Source organism: Lissotriton helveticus, chromosome 2_1 (genome assembly GCF_964261635.1).
Source record: "Lissotriton helveticus chromosome 2_1, aLisHel1.1, whole genome shotgun sequence".
Classification (NCBI taxonomy): Eukaryota; Metazoa; Chordata; class Amphibia; order Caudata; family Salamandridae; genus Lissotriton; species Lissotriton helveticus.
Window position 1 is genome coordinate 1969658871 of NC_136059.1, and position 17900 is coordinate 1969676770.

The following is a 17900-nucleotide window of genomic DNA, read 5'->3' on the forward strand; positions in this document are numbered from 1 at the left end:
CAGGGCTTGCCTTGATGTCTCCCTGAGTTGTTGCACATAGGTCACTTTGGTTGAATTTCACTCACTTTGCCACCCATGTCTGGTTGATGGCCTAAGGGTGGTGTGATATGTTCCTTCTCCTGCATGTGATGTACACATGCTTTGTGTCTTGCTCCATGGCTTTCCAGCACTGTCCACTTCACTTTTGGCTAGACCATTTCTTGTTCTCCATTGCTGCTGACATCTGGTATGTGTATGTGATTGTGTGTCAGTGTGAGGTGTGTCTGAGTGACTTGACAGGCAGTGTGGACAGTTCAGTGGATGTTCATATGCAGTGTGAGTCTTCATTTTGTGTTTCGACTCAGTTTGCTTGACATGAGTGGGAGGTAGGTGTGAGGAGGAGGGATGCACTGCCCTGAGCTTCTGTGCAGGGTGTTCCTCTACACCCCCACCTTCTAAGACAGGATCCCTCGTTGTTTGGTGTGTGAGGTGCAGGGTCTGGCTACATGTGGAAGATGAAATGTGCAGGGGGGCACAGGAGGAGCACACAGCATTTCCCCAAATGGGTGTAGGGGGCATGGTGTGTGAAGGGTGGAGGTGGGGGCCCTGTAAATCTTTGTGGACAGCCCATGCCTGGCGCCGGCCCTGCCTACTACATTGTGCGCATGTTTTCTCGCCTCTGCACCGCTACAGTGATGTGACCGGGACATTGCAGTGCTTTCGTGGTTGCTGGGTGACCCGGTGGCAGAGGGGTGATTTTCTTTAAGGTAGGACATGTGTGGGTACACTTGGGGATGTGTTCAGGAACCGTATTTCAGCCCAGGAGTTGTGTGTTGTGTTTGTGTGCAGAGTTGTGGGATTGCGCACCTGCCGCGTTGTCCGCGACGCTCTATTGTTTGCTGGTAGTGGATCAGGTACAGCACTGGAAAGGCTTGTAGAGCTGGATCCATTGCGGTTGGGACCGGGTGGAGGGAACCGGGAGTCTGGCTTGGTGCTCCTCTGTCGTGTTTCTGCCGTCTCTGGTTGGGTGGTTTCTCCGCTGCGGTGTGACGGGCTGTGTGGGGCATCCTGATTTGTATGGCGGACGGGACATTATTCCCCACAGCAGTGGGTCTCTATTGGCTCCCACCACCGCCGCAGTGGCGGGTGCATTTTTTTGGCGGTTCACGTCGCACCATGGCGGATGGGAAATGGGCTATGTTTGCCCATTGTAATATGGCGGCCGCGAGGACCGCTGCTGGCATGCGGAAAAATACATTTTCGCCAGCAACACGGTTGTGCCTCCGCCCACCATCCTAATGAGCACACAGTCTACACACTGAACAGCACTGTAATGTCTTTTGGGGGCTGGTTCCTGCTAAACAAGACTTTAAAGTAAAATAATAAAATTATTAAATGAGAATTTGGAACCAGAAGATAGTCACAGTTATTCCTCTGGCTCATCGAGTATAATTTAAGTTAATGAATAGCTCAGTAGAAGGGAGTGTTTTTTGAATGGGATGAATGGGACAGATCTTTGATGCGGTGAAAAAGCAATTTGGTCAGCATGCACTTTATGAGGGTTAGAGAGATGCAGAAGTAGAAAGACTTGCAGCCCAGTTTGCTGGTACTCTACAAGTACTTCTCAAGAGATAGGAGGCTTCACCTTGAAGATGTCTATAGGGACAGAAGTCAACCAGCCAGTTTTTGAGGTAGAGGCTTTGCCTGCTGTTTTGCATTCAGATTTACTTGTGGAGGTTCCATTTCCACTTTGCACTAATCAAGAGCAACTGGTGCTCATATTTATAGGCAAATGGTTTGACAGGGCGATTCGGAGATTTGATTTGTTTTTATAAGCCATGAGGGATTACAAATTTGAGGTGGAGCACAGTCTTTGTAAGTGCAACAAAGCAGCTGAGCACGATTTATATTATTCAGATTGTTTTAGCACACATATCAGCCATCACTGGGTAGCCTGTTGATAGACCATGCTAAAGGAATTGGCCAAAGATGCATGGAAGTGGCAGGATGACAATAGAAAAGTCGCTGTTCAAACTCAAAGATCAAACTGGTTGATTGAAGTGTGAGAGGGAGTTGGTTCCAGTGCATAGTAGCTATATAGGAGAATGATCAGCCTCATCAATGAGCCCAGTGGATATGAGGAGTACGGCCCAGATAACGAGATGAGGATCAAAGGAGCCTGGTTTTGTTTAGAAACAAGAATGTTTTGCTCAAGTAGCTACAACCAGTTTAGTTAAGGAGCATGAAGGTGTCATAGAGCAAGGTGTTAAGAGCTCGTTTATGTACAAGAAGCCAGTAGAGGTTCTGGAACTGACATACGGCCGTTGCGCATGCGCAAGAACCAGTTTCAGTTATAAAGGGAGGCATTAGTGTTGACAAGTGGAGGGAAGGTACAGATGAAATATGATCCTAGTTTATTTTTGTGATGAGGTTTGTGATGGGATAATGATAATCTAACCAGACAATGACCATGTACAGATAGAGGCTCTATCTTATTGATATGAGGGATGAAAACAAAATGTGAGTTTCAAAAGAGCCGGTACAGGAATAGAGCATGCCCTGGTAAAATACTACACAAATATATATGGAAATTTATTCTGTTTGACTTTCAGGAATTAACATGGAATTCCGGAAGGAAGTTCTTCTGGGAATGTACATTAGGAATGTCTTAGCCTAGCCACTCTCCATTGTGGAGGATGTCGCTCCCCTTCCCACCCAGAAAACAGGGCCGGCTCTAGGGCAGTGTGGACGATGCCACCACACCAGGTGCTGAATTCAGGAGCCACAGAGTTTACAATGTTTTTTTTTTTTTAAAGAATCTGCTTCCGTGTTCATTGTCTCCAGCAATTTACATAGAACAATACAAATGTCAAGATAACTCTGATGATTAATGTTCTTCATGGAGAGAGGTTGGAATTTTGTCTAGTGGAGGTTTTGACTGATGATGAAATAGCACAGAGGATTAATATGCCTGCTGCAAAGAAAGTGTTCCATGAATATGTGAGTGGGCTACTTCTTTTCTAAAAGACATACTTTTTTTACTTGCAGTTTATAAGTTGAAATCCTAAAATAAAACAGTTAATTAATAACTGTCATCAAAGAACTGCATGCAAAGAACTGCATGCAAACTGCAAAGTAGAAAGTATATATTAGAGCATGGATTATGGATGGAAAAAGGGTTCATTTGGGTAGAAATCAAAAATGTTATTAAAGAGGAACCCCAACTATGGGGTTCCGTTTTCAATCCTGAGTTTGTGCTTCTTCAGCCCAAGCACTCTTAACCTATACTGCCTATCAGTACCTATGACATGTCACTCCTAAACTTTGTAGTCCTCTGGCTTATGTAACACTTCCTATACACTGATTTATACACATATGTTTGATTGTATCTGTGTAATGTGTGTGTGATGCAAAGTGCTTTGACACCCAACACTGGAATGAGTGGTGCTATATAACTAATTACATGCTCACTAACTTGTACTCAGTTTGTTAAATTAAAATTGTGACCACAACCTACATTAACAAAGGCAAACCCTAAATTAGCCTGAGCTCACCCTCTGGTAGCTTGGCACAGAGCACACATGCTTAACTTAGAGGCAATGTGTAAAGCATTTGCCTAACACTTCAAACAGTAAACCTGTGAAAACCCCACACATAAAGATCCACAACAGGTTGGGAAAATAGCTCTGAATTCAATAACTAAAACAAGGCCAAAAGATAAAAATCCAATGGGTAGAACTTGAGATATGAATTTTTAAAGAATAAACCGTAAAATAGCACTTAGAAGCAAAAAGTGCTTATCTGGGATATCTCTTCACACTGGATCGGGACAAAGCGAAGAGTTCAGGCTGACCCTGATGGAGCACGGGCTGGATACAGGGACCTTGTGAAGCCCGCGGAACAAAAGTACCTTAATCTTGACTGTGTCAATCAAGATGCAGGGTGTTGCTGAGTGGTATATTAGGTATCCCCCACACAGTACAGGCAATGGGCCGATTTTCTCAACACAGCAGCAGCGATGTGTAGGTTCGGAAGGTGAAGCGCTGGTTCCAAACCGCGACAGTTTTTCATGCGATGCTCACGCAATAGACGGGATGTATTAATCTTCTTCATGTAGTGGATGTGATACTTTGATTCAGAGGCAGCGGTTGCAGAGACATTGCGACCTTTCTGAGGGCGATTCGCCAGACCTGTTTCCACAACAGCAGTGATGCCACGATTCTGTTCGTGCATCAGGGGATGCATCAATTCGGCTGTAGCAAACACCTTAGGCCCACTTCCAAGGGTCCAGGACTGGGGTGGCTCCACTTAGCACAGCGGACTCACATATTGCAGAGTCCAGGTGCAGGAGCAGGGTGGTTGGAAGTCTTTTATGTCCCTGAGACTTCAGATCAGAAGGCCAGTCAGCTACCCCATGGAGTCACTCTGAGTTCAAGTGATGCAGGCCTAGTCCTTCTCACCCAGACAGAGAGAGCAGCAGGAAGCAGGCCACCACCACAAAGCAGGAGTCCAGCCAGCAGCAGTCCAGTAGAGTGTCAGTCCCTTAGCAGCACAGGAGTCCTTCTTCCTGGCAGAGTGCCTTTGAAGCGGGGAGACTTCAAAGACAGGTCTTTGAAGTGCACAGAGGTCCTCCCTCTATGCCCTGGCTCCAGACTCACTACTTTTGGGGGTACACAGCCCTTTGTGTGGGGACAGGACACATCCTATTGAAGTGTAAGTGAGGCTGGGTCCAGCTCCTTCCTCCCATCATCCTACGATGGCCCATTAAGTCACAGTCCTTCCCACAGAGGTAAGAAGGCAGCAGGCATCAGGCAACACAGTAGGGCAACAGTAGGGCAAACAGTCCTTCAGAGCTTGTGTCCTGCTGGAATGCACTGATTCCACTGAAGCAAAACACCGGGGCCAGTAGCGCTCAAATTAATCTAGTGCATATTCAATTGAGTTCTACTCCTTGAATAATTAAATAATTACAATTACGTAATTGCACTGGAATGCACCACATGTAAATGACCTAAATATTTTACAGAAAGATAAAATTTAGTGCTAATCTCTATAGGGCACACTGTGAAATCTGTGTTAGTGGTACAAGACTTGTGGCTGCCTAGTGCCCCACACACTCCTCTGAGGTGACACCATTTTCTAGCAACGTCTTACGATTATTCCAAGGAAAAAAAGTGCACCAAATGCCCTTTGTGTACGAACAAGAGCCTAAAAGATATTATCAGGCAGTATTTGATTTCCGACATAAATAAGAATGTACCCATGACAAGAAAAAACAATATTCACTTTGCAGAATGTTGAACATAATTATTCAGATAACAAAAAAGACTTCTTGTTTTCTATTTTATGTTATTTTTTTCCATTAGTAATATTTCTTTAATGGGAAAGCCAACAGATGAGCGCTATACAATAGCAATGAATACAATCTGTAGCAGAATGCTGTAGAGGAGAAAAGAAGAGTTTATCTTTATCATGGACCTGCTAGCATCCAAAAACTCACTGTGTGAGAGGAGGGACTCGGGAGAGGCAGGGCCAGATGAAGGGTTTGGACTTGAGCCTCTTACCGCCCTAATCCTAAAAGTTCAGGTCACTGCCCACGAGCCACTCTAACCCCCCTAAAAAACAAATGGAGACTTCAAATGCACTGATGTCCTGGGCAAGTTGAAAAACCCTGTTGGACATCATCTGTGCACAGCATTCACACAATGTGAGTTGAAAACGCTCTCTGCAAGGGTGTTCAACTCAGCTTTTCTGCCACCGTATGATGTCGGTGCCTCACTGGGGGATAGATTTACTACTTCTGATGCATCTCTGCTAATCAGCAGGGATGCGCCAGAAGAGTTGCGACGCATCTGCCCACCAGTGCGCATTTACAATGCGGCGCACCTTGGCACACAGATGGGCAGATGCGTGTTGCATCCCCTGGGGGGAAAGGTGACGCATTTCTGGAGTTGCGTCACAAGCGCGACACAGCTCCAGCAAGGCTTGGGTGCGCCTACCCCTAACATGCTGCGTCAATCCTTACGCCTGCTTCAAGCAGGTGCAAGGTTTTGATGCAGCATGGCCTTAAAAGTGACTGAGTGAAATCTTGTAGATTTCACTCAGCCACTTTTAGGAGGCGTTCCTGCGCCAGAATGCCCTCCTGCACAGGAACGCCCACATGTGGCGCAGGGCATTACACCGTGACGCATCTCCCAGATGCGTCACGTTGTAAATAGCCCGCAGCATGGCGCTGGTTTTGCGCCGCTGCTGCGTCACAAAAGTGACGCAGTGGAGGCGCAAATCTGGCGTAAGGTGCTTGTAAATTTGCCCCTGGGTGTTTTGCAATATCGTGTGACACATGGTGCCGCCATGTGAGTTGACAGGTCTGTTATTAGAGAGGTAGTTTACAAAGATATGAGTGTTGATCAAACTTTCAAGTCGATAGCTGGGGCAGAACTTGTTACATTTCTTCCAAAAAGGAATGTCTAGATATGAATGCTGGTCTGGGGGTCTTGGTTTTGTTGTCTTCTGATTTGAAGAATGTCCAGACTATTTTCACACATCATTCTTCTATTTTCACAGCTTCCACCAATAAAAAAATTGAGCCTGACTCTCCTTGAAAACTTCCTCCAGAATTCTGAGGATTGCCCGATATGTGAGTGACCGGATTGGAAGGAGATCTGACTCTGGAGACGAAACTAGAGAAGATGTTTTAGAATGGGGTAATGGTATCGCATCTTTGTCCCAGTTTTTCAAAGGCCCTGAGAGTTTAGTGGAGCCAATGGTGCAAGTTTAGAATCGACCACCCACTAGGATACCGTTTCCTTGCACAATATTCTTTGCTATTGTTAATTAGGAACTCTATCTCACCCAGAAAATAAAGAAACATATATAATATTGACAATGAAAAAATCAACAAATATTGTTCATATCATACCGTGTAGATTGATGATTTAGTGGCTTGCTTGTTACATCTTAAAATGCCTCTTCCAACAGCTACGCTGTCTTTTTGCCTTGTGTTGTCTTTTTGTCTTGACTTTAAAGACAACTGTGAAACAACTCCTCTCCAGTCTTGGTATATGGTATCAACTAGAAAATGGAAATAACAACAATATTATTTACACAAATAAATAGTGAAAAGCTCCATGTTATTTACTGCCATTAGCTATGTTACTTTCTGTTACCCTATGCATTAAATCGAAGTGGCTGGAATGTCTCTTTCCATTTTATGCTGGCATTGAACTCCAATATATACATGCGTAACATCATTCAATTATTCTAATCGGTGTATTAATGAATTTAGGGTGTGAGAGGGGTGGATTTCTCCATAATATTTTGTTATATTCATTATGTTATGTGCATTTGTATTGCACACAATTCACCCGGGAGGGTATCCTTGTGCTGAAGCAGGAGCTGTGTTGACTGAGTCAGGGCCGAGGCTAGTTGAAAAGTCATGTCTTCAGTTTCTTGCCTGAATCATGAACTGAGGAGGAGGCTCTGATGTGCAGGGACAGGTCGTTCCAGGCTTTAGGAGCGAGGTAGGAGAAGGCACAACTGCTGGATCTGGTTAGGCAGGAGTTGTGTGCGAGTAGGACTTTGGCTGAGCAGAGGTGTCTCGTAGTTTGTGGAAATGTGTGTGGATGTTGAGGTGCATGGGGCCAACATTGTGTAGGGCTTTGTATATGTGTGTCTGAGGAGTGTTGTTTGTCGATTGGGAGCTGGTGGAGCTCCTTGAGGTGCGGGGTGATGTGAGTGCAAGGGGGAGGTTGAGAGTGAGCCTGGCAACTGGTTTATTTCATTGTAATATTAACAAATATTTGTTATTTTAGATAAATCAAAGAATCCAGTATTGGATAATTGTGTAAGCAGCACACTTGACACTGTTACAAGCAGTATGAGCTCATAGTACATTTATTGCTACCACAGCAAATGTCAATAACTGACTATTGCCCCGAGGCCGCTCCTCAGCATACTAGGCCTAGCCTTATGTGCTTCCCGAAATCCTCTGATAGATAGGAATACAGGACCTGTGTATTTTTCTTTCTTAGGGGGTTTGGGTATAAACTAACACCAGAGATTTGCACAATCTAAATTATATGAGCAAACTACCAACAATAAGGAAACTAAAAGCGTAGAGAACCTAGGAATGACTATAGTAGATTGGCTAAACTATCAAAGTTTCAGTATTAATCATGGTATTATTTCTATTGGGATCAGTAATTATCAGATTACCTAAATGCTATATTAGCCAGTTAAAGTCGATCGAAAGCATTTCTTTGATATAACAAAACTGTAAATTATGTTAATTCAAATGATACTATGGGTTGGAGCAACCGAATATCAAAATGTAGTATGCTGCTTGCTTCTATAAACTGTAGATACTATGGAAACCTTCAGAACTGTTAATAATCCAAGATACTAAAATTTAGCATTAATTGTGATGCCCATGCTCACATATTTCTGAACAAATATGCACACCTAGAATTCTTCCAAGAGATAAAATGTAAGGTGATACTTTAAGATCCGATAGTCTGCATTAGTGTTTACAATCGTAATAAAATTATGCCACTCAAACAATACACGCCAGTTTGAAATAATCTAACACTGTCAGAAGACTTCCAGAAAAACCAGGAGAAACGAAATCCAGAATGTATGAAGTCAAACAGCTGTGGGTTAGTATCATAGTTATACCCTGAAAGGAAGTATTATGGGGTAATAAGGCCTATTTTCAATTGCTACATTCATATTTTCATTCTTATATCGAAAAAGCCATGATGACTGGCAATGTAATTTATGAGGTACTGCAAAAGCAAATTGTTACAACTAAATAACCCTCAAAGTATGACCAGTTAATGACAATACGTGTAAATCAGGACAGTGTGGGTTAGCAATACTGGGATGAACTTGATGCAACATATTTGGGAGAAGCTGGGACATTATCATTTCTAATATGAAATACAGTCAACTTTCACGATATTCTGACTGAAATAAAAACTGTACAATCTGAAATATACAGAAGGTAATGCCTCTCAGGGATGTAAAGTTAAACAGATAATGCTAAACTGTGTGCTGATCAAATGTACACACTTGATAACATTCTGGAATTGGAATGAGGTCAGTAGTTGAATGCATCTATTATTATTCATAAAATAGGCTGAAATATTAGGAAGGTGGTACTTTTCTGTTTGTTGATTCTATCAGAGCAAGCAGTTATGAAGCATTGAATAAGCAATCAGACTACAAAACAAGAAGCAGCGGCCAAGACAATAGGTCTGGTATTTTAACTGCGGGTTGTGGAGATAATAGGGTTAAAGTGTGGGAAATTTTTATGAATTTTTTGTTTTTTTAATGAATAATATTTTTCAATTGGTAATTAATTACGTTAGTTGACGAAGTTTTTAATTTAGACGTGTGTTGTGAATTGTGTGGTGTTATAGGGTAGGAAATAAAAAAAGTAAATTTATGTAATAATTAATGTTTTGTTTCTAAATAATTTGTAATTAAAAATATTTATATGTTTGGAAATAGTTTTTTATTTTATTTCAAATAATATTTGTAGTTATTTGTTAAAAGTATTTAACATTATAGTATTAAAAAAATGTATTTGTATTTGAATTTTTAACATATTTATATATTGCTTAATTAATTTTGTTTTTTAAATATTTTTATTGTTGTTAAAATTCCATTTGTTTTTAATTTTGAACTGACTGGAGTGGGAATATTAATTGTAACTCTTCTGAAATCCAACACTTTCCCTACAGTTATACTGACTGGAGTGAGAATAGTACATTTTATCCTGCCACTATCCAACACTTTCCCCACTGTTGCTCTCACTGGAGTGTGAATTTTAAGTTTGAAGAACTAATTTCCCTACTGTTGTACTCACTGGAGTGGGAATAGTTATGTTAACCCCTCTGCTATCCAACACTTTCCCTACTGTTGCACTCACTGGAGTGGGAATAGTAAATTTTACCCCTCGACTATCCAACACTTTCCCCACTGATGCTCTCACTGGAGTGTGAATTTTAAGTTTGAAGAATTTTAAATAGTTTAATGTTTTAGTTTCTAGTAGAATGTTTTTTGTTATTAGATTTTATGTTATTGGTACACACATATGTATGTATGTATATATATATATATATATATATATATATATATATATTACCTACTGGCGGTCGCCAGTAGGTATATATAGTTAGGATTTTTTCTCTATGGGTTTTTTGAAAATTCTATGTCTAATAACTTTGGCGTTTGTGGACGGAATCGGCTGAAATTTTCAGGAAAATGGCACATTTTGTTTCTGAGCAGCCCTTGAAAATTTGGGGGGGGTTCGTCCAGTGGGGGCCGAGAAAAAAGGGGGGTCCCAAAACGTGTTTTTAACATTGAGTTTTCCATAGGGCGGTTGGCCTCACTTTTAGCCCGAACGGCTGAATGGATTTGCACGAAACTTGGCAAAATTGTAGGGACTGGTAGCCCGATGTGCCTTTTGTAGGTCTCAATATATGTGCTCCAGTGGATTTTGAGAAATTAACGTTTAAAAAAAGATATATATCTGTAACAGCGGACCGGTTAGCGCTCTGGTTCGCGGACTTTTCGCGCAACGGAGCTTTGTGAAGCGAAGCTGATTGGTTCTCCGGCGTCTGTCAACATTCCAAACAGTCCGTAGCGGCCGCCATCTTGTCTCTCGGTAGGATCGAGAGACAAGAGGAGGTCAAAACAAAGGGGGAAATAACTATAAGGGGGCATAGTAGATCCTCGCTGACCCCCTAGGTTTGATGTGGAGGTTTTAAAAGGGCCCCGCGGGGCAAAAAAAAATAATAAAAATAATAATCGAACGGCTGAATGGATTTGCACGAAACTTGGCAAAATATTAGGGACTGGTAGCCCGATGTGCCTTTGCTAGGTCTCAATATATGTGCTCCAGTGGATTTTGAGAAATTAACGTTCAAAAAAAGATATATATCTGTAACAGCGCTCCGCTTCGCGTAACGGAGGTTTGCGAAGCTGATTGGTCATTCTGTCACTGGGCTATAGTTGGGCTACATCTGGCTGATATTTGGGCTACATTTGTTTTTTTGTGTGTCTGGCGGCCATCTTTGGGCTACATTGGGCTACATTGGGCTTCATTGGGCTACATTCGGCTAATTAGCAAATAGCTCATCGCAAACTAGGAATGGTAAAGAATCGCTATTTATTCCTTAAAGTTCGCTATTTAGGAAATGCAAATAACTTTGATGATACATATGGCGGTTCATCTCTAACAAGATAAGAAGCATAGGGATAGATTTATGATGACTGGCGCATCACCAGGGATGTGTTAGTCATTCTGTGCCGCTGTTCCGTCACCTATGGTGTGCTGCATTTACAATGCGGCGCATCACGGGGCAAAAACAGCACAGATGCGTGATGTATCTGTGCCGTAAAGGTGGCGCATTGCTGGAGTTGTATCGCAAGTGTGATGAAGCTCCAGCAAGGGTCGGGGTTGCACTAACTATATATCGCGCACCCGCAATCCACTGCTGATCATGTCACATATTACATCATTCATGACATGGTCAGTGACATCACTGATGACATCTCAAATGACATCACTGATGACATTTGTTTTTTCAGTGAATATATATATATATATATATATATATATATATATATTACCTACTGGCGGTCGCCAGTAGGTATATATAGTTAGGATTTTTTCTCTATGGGTTTTTTGAAAATTCTATGTCTAATAACTTTGGCGTTTGTGGACGGAATCGGCTGAAATTTTCAGGAAAATGGCACATTTTGTTTCTGAGCAGCCCTTGAAAATTTGGGGGGGGTTCGTCCAGTGGGGGCCGAGAAAAAAGGGGGGTCCCAAAACGTGTTTTTAACATTGAGTTTTCCATAGGGCGGTTGGCCTCACTTTTAGCCCGAACGGCTGAATGGATTTGCACGAAACTTGGCAAAATTGTAGGGACTGGTAGCCCGATGTGCCTTTTGTAGGTCTCAATATATGTGCTCCAGTGGATTTTGAGAAATTAACGTTTAAAAAAAGATATATATCTGTAACAGCGGACCGGTTAGCGCTCTGGTTCGCGGACTTTTCGCGCAACGGAGCTTTGTGAAGCGAAGCTGATTGGTTCTCCGGCGTCTGTCAACATTCCAAACAGTCCGTAGCGGCCGCCATCTTGTCTCTCGGTAGGATCGAGAGACAAGAGGAGGTCAAAACAAAGGGGGAAATAACTATAAGGGGGCATAGTAGATCCTCGCTGACCCCCTAGGTTTGATGTGGAGGTTTTAAAAGGGCCCCGCGGGGCAAAAAAAAATAATAAAAATAATAATCGAACGGCTGAATGGATTTGCACGAAACTTGGCAAAATATTAGGGACTGGTAGCCCGATGTGCCTTTGCTAGGTCTCAATATATGTGCTCCAGTGGATTTTGAGAAATTAACGTTCAAAAAAAGATATATATCTGTAACAGCGCTCCGCTTCGCGTAACGGAGGTTTGCGAAGCTGATTGGTCATTCTGTCACTGGGCTATAGTTGGGCTACATCTGGCTGATATTTGGGCTACATTTGTTTTTTTGTGTGTCTGGCGGCCATCTTTGGGCTACATTGGGCTACATTGGGCTTCATTGGGCTACATTCGGCTAATTAGCAAATAGCTCATCGCAAACTAGGAATGGTAAAGAATCGCTATTTATTCCTTAAAGTTCGCTATTTAGGAAATGCAAATAACTTTGATGATACATATGGCGGTTCATCTCTAACAAGATAAGAAGCATAGGGATAGATTTATGATGACTGGCGCATCACCAGGGATGTGTTAGTCATTCTGTGCCGCTGTTCCGTCACCTATGGTGTGCTGCATTTACAATGCGGCGCATCACGGGGCAAAAACAGCACAGATGCGTGATGTATCTGTGCCGTAAAGGTGGCGCATTGCTGGAGTTGTATCGCAAGTGTGATGAAGCTCCAGCAAGGGTCGGGGGTGCCCCTGTCGCAGGGTTTCTGTTCTCACACAGAACTGTGGACAGAGGATTGGAACCTCGGCGAATTAGGGTGTCCCAAAACTCACGTTAGTAATCAAAAACTATTTAGCAAGCTAGGTACAGTGTCACATTGGATATAACAAACTCTCAATGTTTAGACAATCCAGAATATGAACTTATAGTACCTCAGGATACGTGGAACTCATGAACAGTCGGTCGTTATATATTTCTTAGAAACCAGAACATGGAGTTAAGAAGAACACATGTGTATTTGAAATGTTTATTTACTAATGCCGTCTTCTCAGGCGTAGTACCTTAGATAATAAAAGTACACATATTATCAGTAGCAAAATTACCAGCATAGTTACTAGTACATAAAAAGTGAATGGTGATAGTATGTTAACATGCTGTAAATGAATAAGAGTTAGCAACACTTATAAGCAGCCGCGGGCCGTGGAGGGAGTTACGGTGAGGCAGGGAGGCGGGGAGGGGGAGAAGCAGGGTGGAGAATACAAGTACACATATTATCAGTAGCAAAATTACCAGCATAGTTACTAGTACATAAAAAGCGAATGGTGACAGTATGTTAACATGCTGTAAATGAATAAGAGTTAGCAACACTTATAAGCAGCCGCGGGCCGTGGAGGGAGTTACGGTGGGGCAGGGAGGCGGGGAGGGGGAGGGGCAAGGTAGAGAGGGCTCCACCCTGCTTCTCCCCCTCCCCGCCTCCCTGCCTCACCGTAACTCCCTCCACGGCCCGCGGCTGCTTATATCTCACCCTCCCTAATACACATATTATATTATTTGCTAAGAAGGTCTCTTTGTGTTGGTTTAGGGCGTGCCCATACTTTAGTGTCTTAGATTTGAAGGAATCACATCAGCATACACCAGCTCTCTCTTCATGTGAACCGCATCAACTGTTGTGTATGTGTGTTCGGCAAAGCAATATAAAACCCGCCTCATGCCCAGAATTGGCAGAAGTTGCACTTATGTTATGAGTATGAAGTCGTGGAGATCAGACCTCATAACAATTCTGTATCGTGTTGTTCTTGAAACTTTAGCACTCGCTGTACAGATATAGTTTAACAAGTAAAGCAGATAGTAGACCAATAACATATTATTCTCATGTAAACCACGATGAACTACTAGGTGGAAAGCTAAAGCAACAACTAAATGTCGTGTGCAGAAGTTGCAAAAAAGGAAAAATGGCGTTTAAACCGGTAATGAGCCCATGCTAACTTAACACGGTGTAAAGATATCCAGGACCTAGATGACACCTCCCCATGATCCGGAAACGAACTGAATAAGATAATAGAAGTGCCATCTCATGAGAGCAGATTGCAAGTTTATATGTGGACGGTCCGCAAGGTAAAGCATTAAAAACTAGGAAAATTCAATGCTAAAGAAAAATAAAACAGCCAAGTACTTTATCGAGTCTTAAGCCAATAGGCAAGGTAAATAATAAAAACTTGACAATTAAGTCAATGAATTGTCAATGAAATGCTAGTACTCAGCATATGAAACATGAAAAAGGTCTATGACATAAGTGTGTATGCAAAATAAGCTGCAACAGCCTCCAACAGGAAGTCACCGTCTTCATCCGAAAACAGTTCAGCCATCCAATTTAAAAGCGGAAAAGAACATACGTGCTCTCCCAGCACCGGATCCTCTATCACCATCAGAGGACAGCTCGGTGGGTTTTCAAGAAAGCTGTGTTCCAAGAAAGACTGTGCTGCCGCCAGTAAATTCCAGGGACCAAGTAGTCCATGCATCAATGCCACAGCCATAATCCTTTCGCCAGGACAAACCAACTCGTGAGTAATGATAGGAGTCATCAGCTGATTAAAGTCGACGTCAGGAGAAACCGGTCCGCAGAGACACAAATCAATGGCCCAATCGAAATCACAGGTCAGGCAGTGAAATACAGGCTGGACACAGGTGAAGTAGGAGAACCGAAAAGATAATCCATATGCCGTGCTTAATATCGCCAACGGCATTGTGCCATAATATTCTAGCATGCGATTGCGGAACAGTGTCAGCAGCTGCAGGGTCGGAGGTTGCATAGGAGGGACATCCATATTTAAAAATGTAAAAAAGCACAAGAGCGTCCGCTGGTAATGCAAGTAAAAATGCAATCCACGAACCAGAGTGGAGAAAATGGAATGAAAGGGAGCAGGGATGACTCCAAAGATTTTCTCAAATGAAGTCACGAGACCACTGGTAACAACTTTAAAAAAGTGTGCCAGGGATTTTGTGGAGGATGCGTTAAAGATAGTCGGAAACATGTTGCTGAAATTGAAAGGCAAACCTGTGTACGGGTGTTCGCTATGTGAAGTACGAAAGTTTCACGGGCCGAACTCAAGGCCACCTCTCTCTGAGACAAAAGAGCTCTTATTCTTGTCATGCCGTTGAAACGTGTCCCAAGGTTGGTATTTGTGGCCAGATTGAAAACTCCCTATGTTCATGTGTGGGAGGAAATAGAACATTTCTGCAGCAAATAACCCGTTCACTTACTGTTACGATAAAAGGAATACTTTTAATTAACTCAGAACAATCTTCATTATTGAGCATCAAATAACTACCATTTTCCAACAACTTGAACGTGGGGATGATAGCAGGAACTGGCGTGCCTTGCAACACGCAAGCCATATTTGGTCGGTGTTTGTTGCATGAATCGTGTAACTGTATGTGCCTACACATTAGTGAATGATCTGGCGTCTCAGTGCATTCCTCTCCATTCAGATAAACTTCTTGATCATCTTTGAAACATCTGTATGTGTATGGAAGCGACCAGACCTCATGAACAAAAGCACTACCTAAAGGTTCATAAAGACCTATTGGTATATATTTCATACAATTTGAAAACTTATATAAAGCAAAAGGCAGCGTTATTAAACCGTGGATAAGGCATGTTGCCAAAAAACCCGCAATCCTCTGCTGATGATGTCACTGAGCATGTCATGAATGATGTAATATGTGACATCATCAGTAGTGGATTATGGGTAATAGTATCTCTAGTTTACTCCCCTATAGCTGTCTTTCTTTTAACATAAGTGTGTGTTTCCTTCCCTTATACTTACTGTTTTTGGTTCGCTTCCAGTTCGCGTACCAGCGAGCGAACTAGGAAGCGAACTAAGAGAAATAGAGGTTGGCACAGTTCCAAATATTGTACCAATTTTTTAATAACGGGGAGGTAGTTCTGAAAAGAACTTTTTTTTTTATTTTTCTGAACATTTTTTTAATGTTTTTGAATTTTTCGGAACAGTTTTATATTTTTTTGGGTTTTTCTTGGAGGGGGCAATGAAAACGATTCATTGTAAAGGGCTCAACAGGAGCAACAAAACAAAAAAAAGAAGTATTTATTATTTTGGGCGTTTCGGACAAACTTGCATATGATAGTCAATAGCTCTGTTGATCAGAGTGATGCTTCTTTCTCCGTAGGAAATGAATCCATCGCAAAATACGCAGGTGTGTTTTACTTCACCAAATCTCATTTGTATATTTGGCACCATCTCCCTGCCCTCTGGTCCCGTTACTTCCGGTACAACAGATCTTCTGGCCATAATAGGGAGATTATCTAGGTCGTTCCGAAACTGTGCAGCACTGTAGTTGTTAGGATGCCACCTAGTCATATGGCGATGCATTGTGTAGTTTCCGAAACTGTATTTTTTGTCGGTCCCTCTGGACAGTCTATCTTGACATATAAGGCAAGTTACGTATCTTGCATTTACTTTTTTCTGACCTTTGGGAATTTTAAAAAATTGCCAAATGAAGTTTTCTTTCCGGTGAGACGTCTTGGGCTGCTCAGGCAAAAACTGCCTCTCTTCGTGCTCGTCCTCCTGTTCCTCTTCTTCTTCTTCTTGTTGAATTACAACTTGAGCAGGTGGTCCTCTCTTCCTTGGAGGTGGTGGAGGTGGTGGGGAAGCACCAGCTGAAGCTACTAAAGAAGCCATTGCTCAGTGATCACAAAGGGTCTTTCTCTCACAATGATGAAAGTCAGAGTGAGGAAAGAAGGAGGGATTTTCATCATTTGGGAAAAACAAGAGTTCTCAACCAATCAAAAGTGTTCATTTTAGATTATATGACCTAGTCTTACATCATTAGGAAACCAAAAGTGAAATGAACCAATGAAAAGTGTTATTACCAAGTCACATGACTTGCTGTGTTTACGTTAAGCGCTTTGCAGGGCCTCCCGGTTTGCTTCCAGAAACCTGCGCTTTGGCACTCGCTTCGCGTACCAGTTCGCTAACGTAGCACGTCATATGACGTATCACGCGACAACGTGGAACGTCATGCGGACGGGAGGCGTCACGATGTTGTTTTCTAACGCGGCACTTGCGGTAAAGAAACGTTTACCGGCTCGCGGTCTATTTCGCGGCATCAAGGTCAGCTAACGGGAAGCTTCCCGATTCGCGAAGCGGGAACGAAGAAAAAAAAATATTTAAAAAAAAAATTATTCATAAACATATAAAATATATTTTTGGATTTAAAGAAGAATACATTTTACAGCTACAGATATTAGCTGTTAAAAAACCAATGAAATTCACAGAAAAAACCATAGGTTATAGACCATATATAGTTAGGAATTAGCATTTACAAAACCTTGAAAATTCACTGAAAAAACCATAGGTTATAGACCATATATAGTTAGGAATTAGCATTTAGAAAACCTTATTTTACTCACACAAAACCATTGAAATTCCATATATAGTTAGTTGCACTAACTATATATCGCGCACCCGCAATCCACTGCTGATGATGTCACATATTACATCATTCATGACATGGTCAGTGACATCACTGATGACATCACTGATGACATCTCAAATGACATCACTGATGACAACATCCAGTGACTGTATGTTTCTGTAAAGTTAAAATATGTCTTAGATATTGAAGAATGAGTGGATGTATAAGTGTCTGGATGAAGGATTTAGTAGGTGCGTGACTGACTGTATGAGTGAGT

At 42.2% G+C, this 17900-nt stretch overlaps 1 protein-coding gene across 1 annotated transcript in view; it reads right to left on the reverse strand.

Annotated features, from left to right (window-relative positions):
- The window catches only part of IQCM (IQ motif containing M), a 1609700-nt gene that overhangs the window by 927569 nt on the left and 664231 nt on the right, over window positions 1-17900 (reverse strand). Inside the window, exon 7 of the mRNA XM_078676908.1 lies at window positions 6899-7050. Within this exon, the coding sequence (XP_078533034.1) occupies window positions 6899-7050 (152 nt within the window). The remainder of the gene's footprint in view (window positions 1-6898; window positions 7051-17900) is intronic.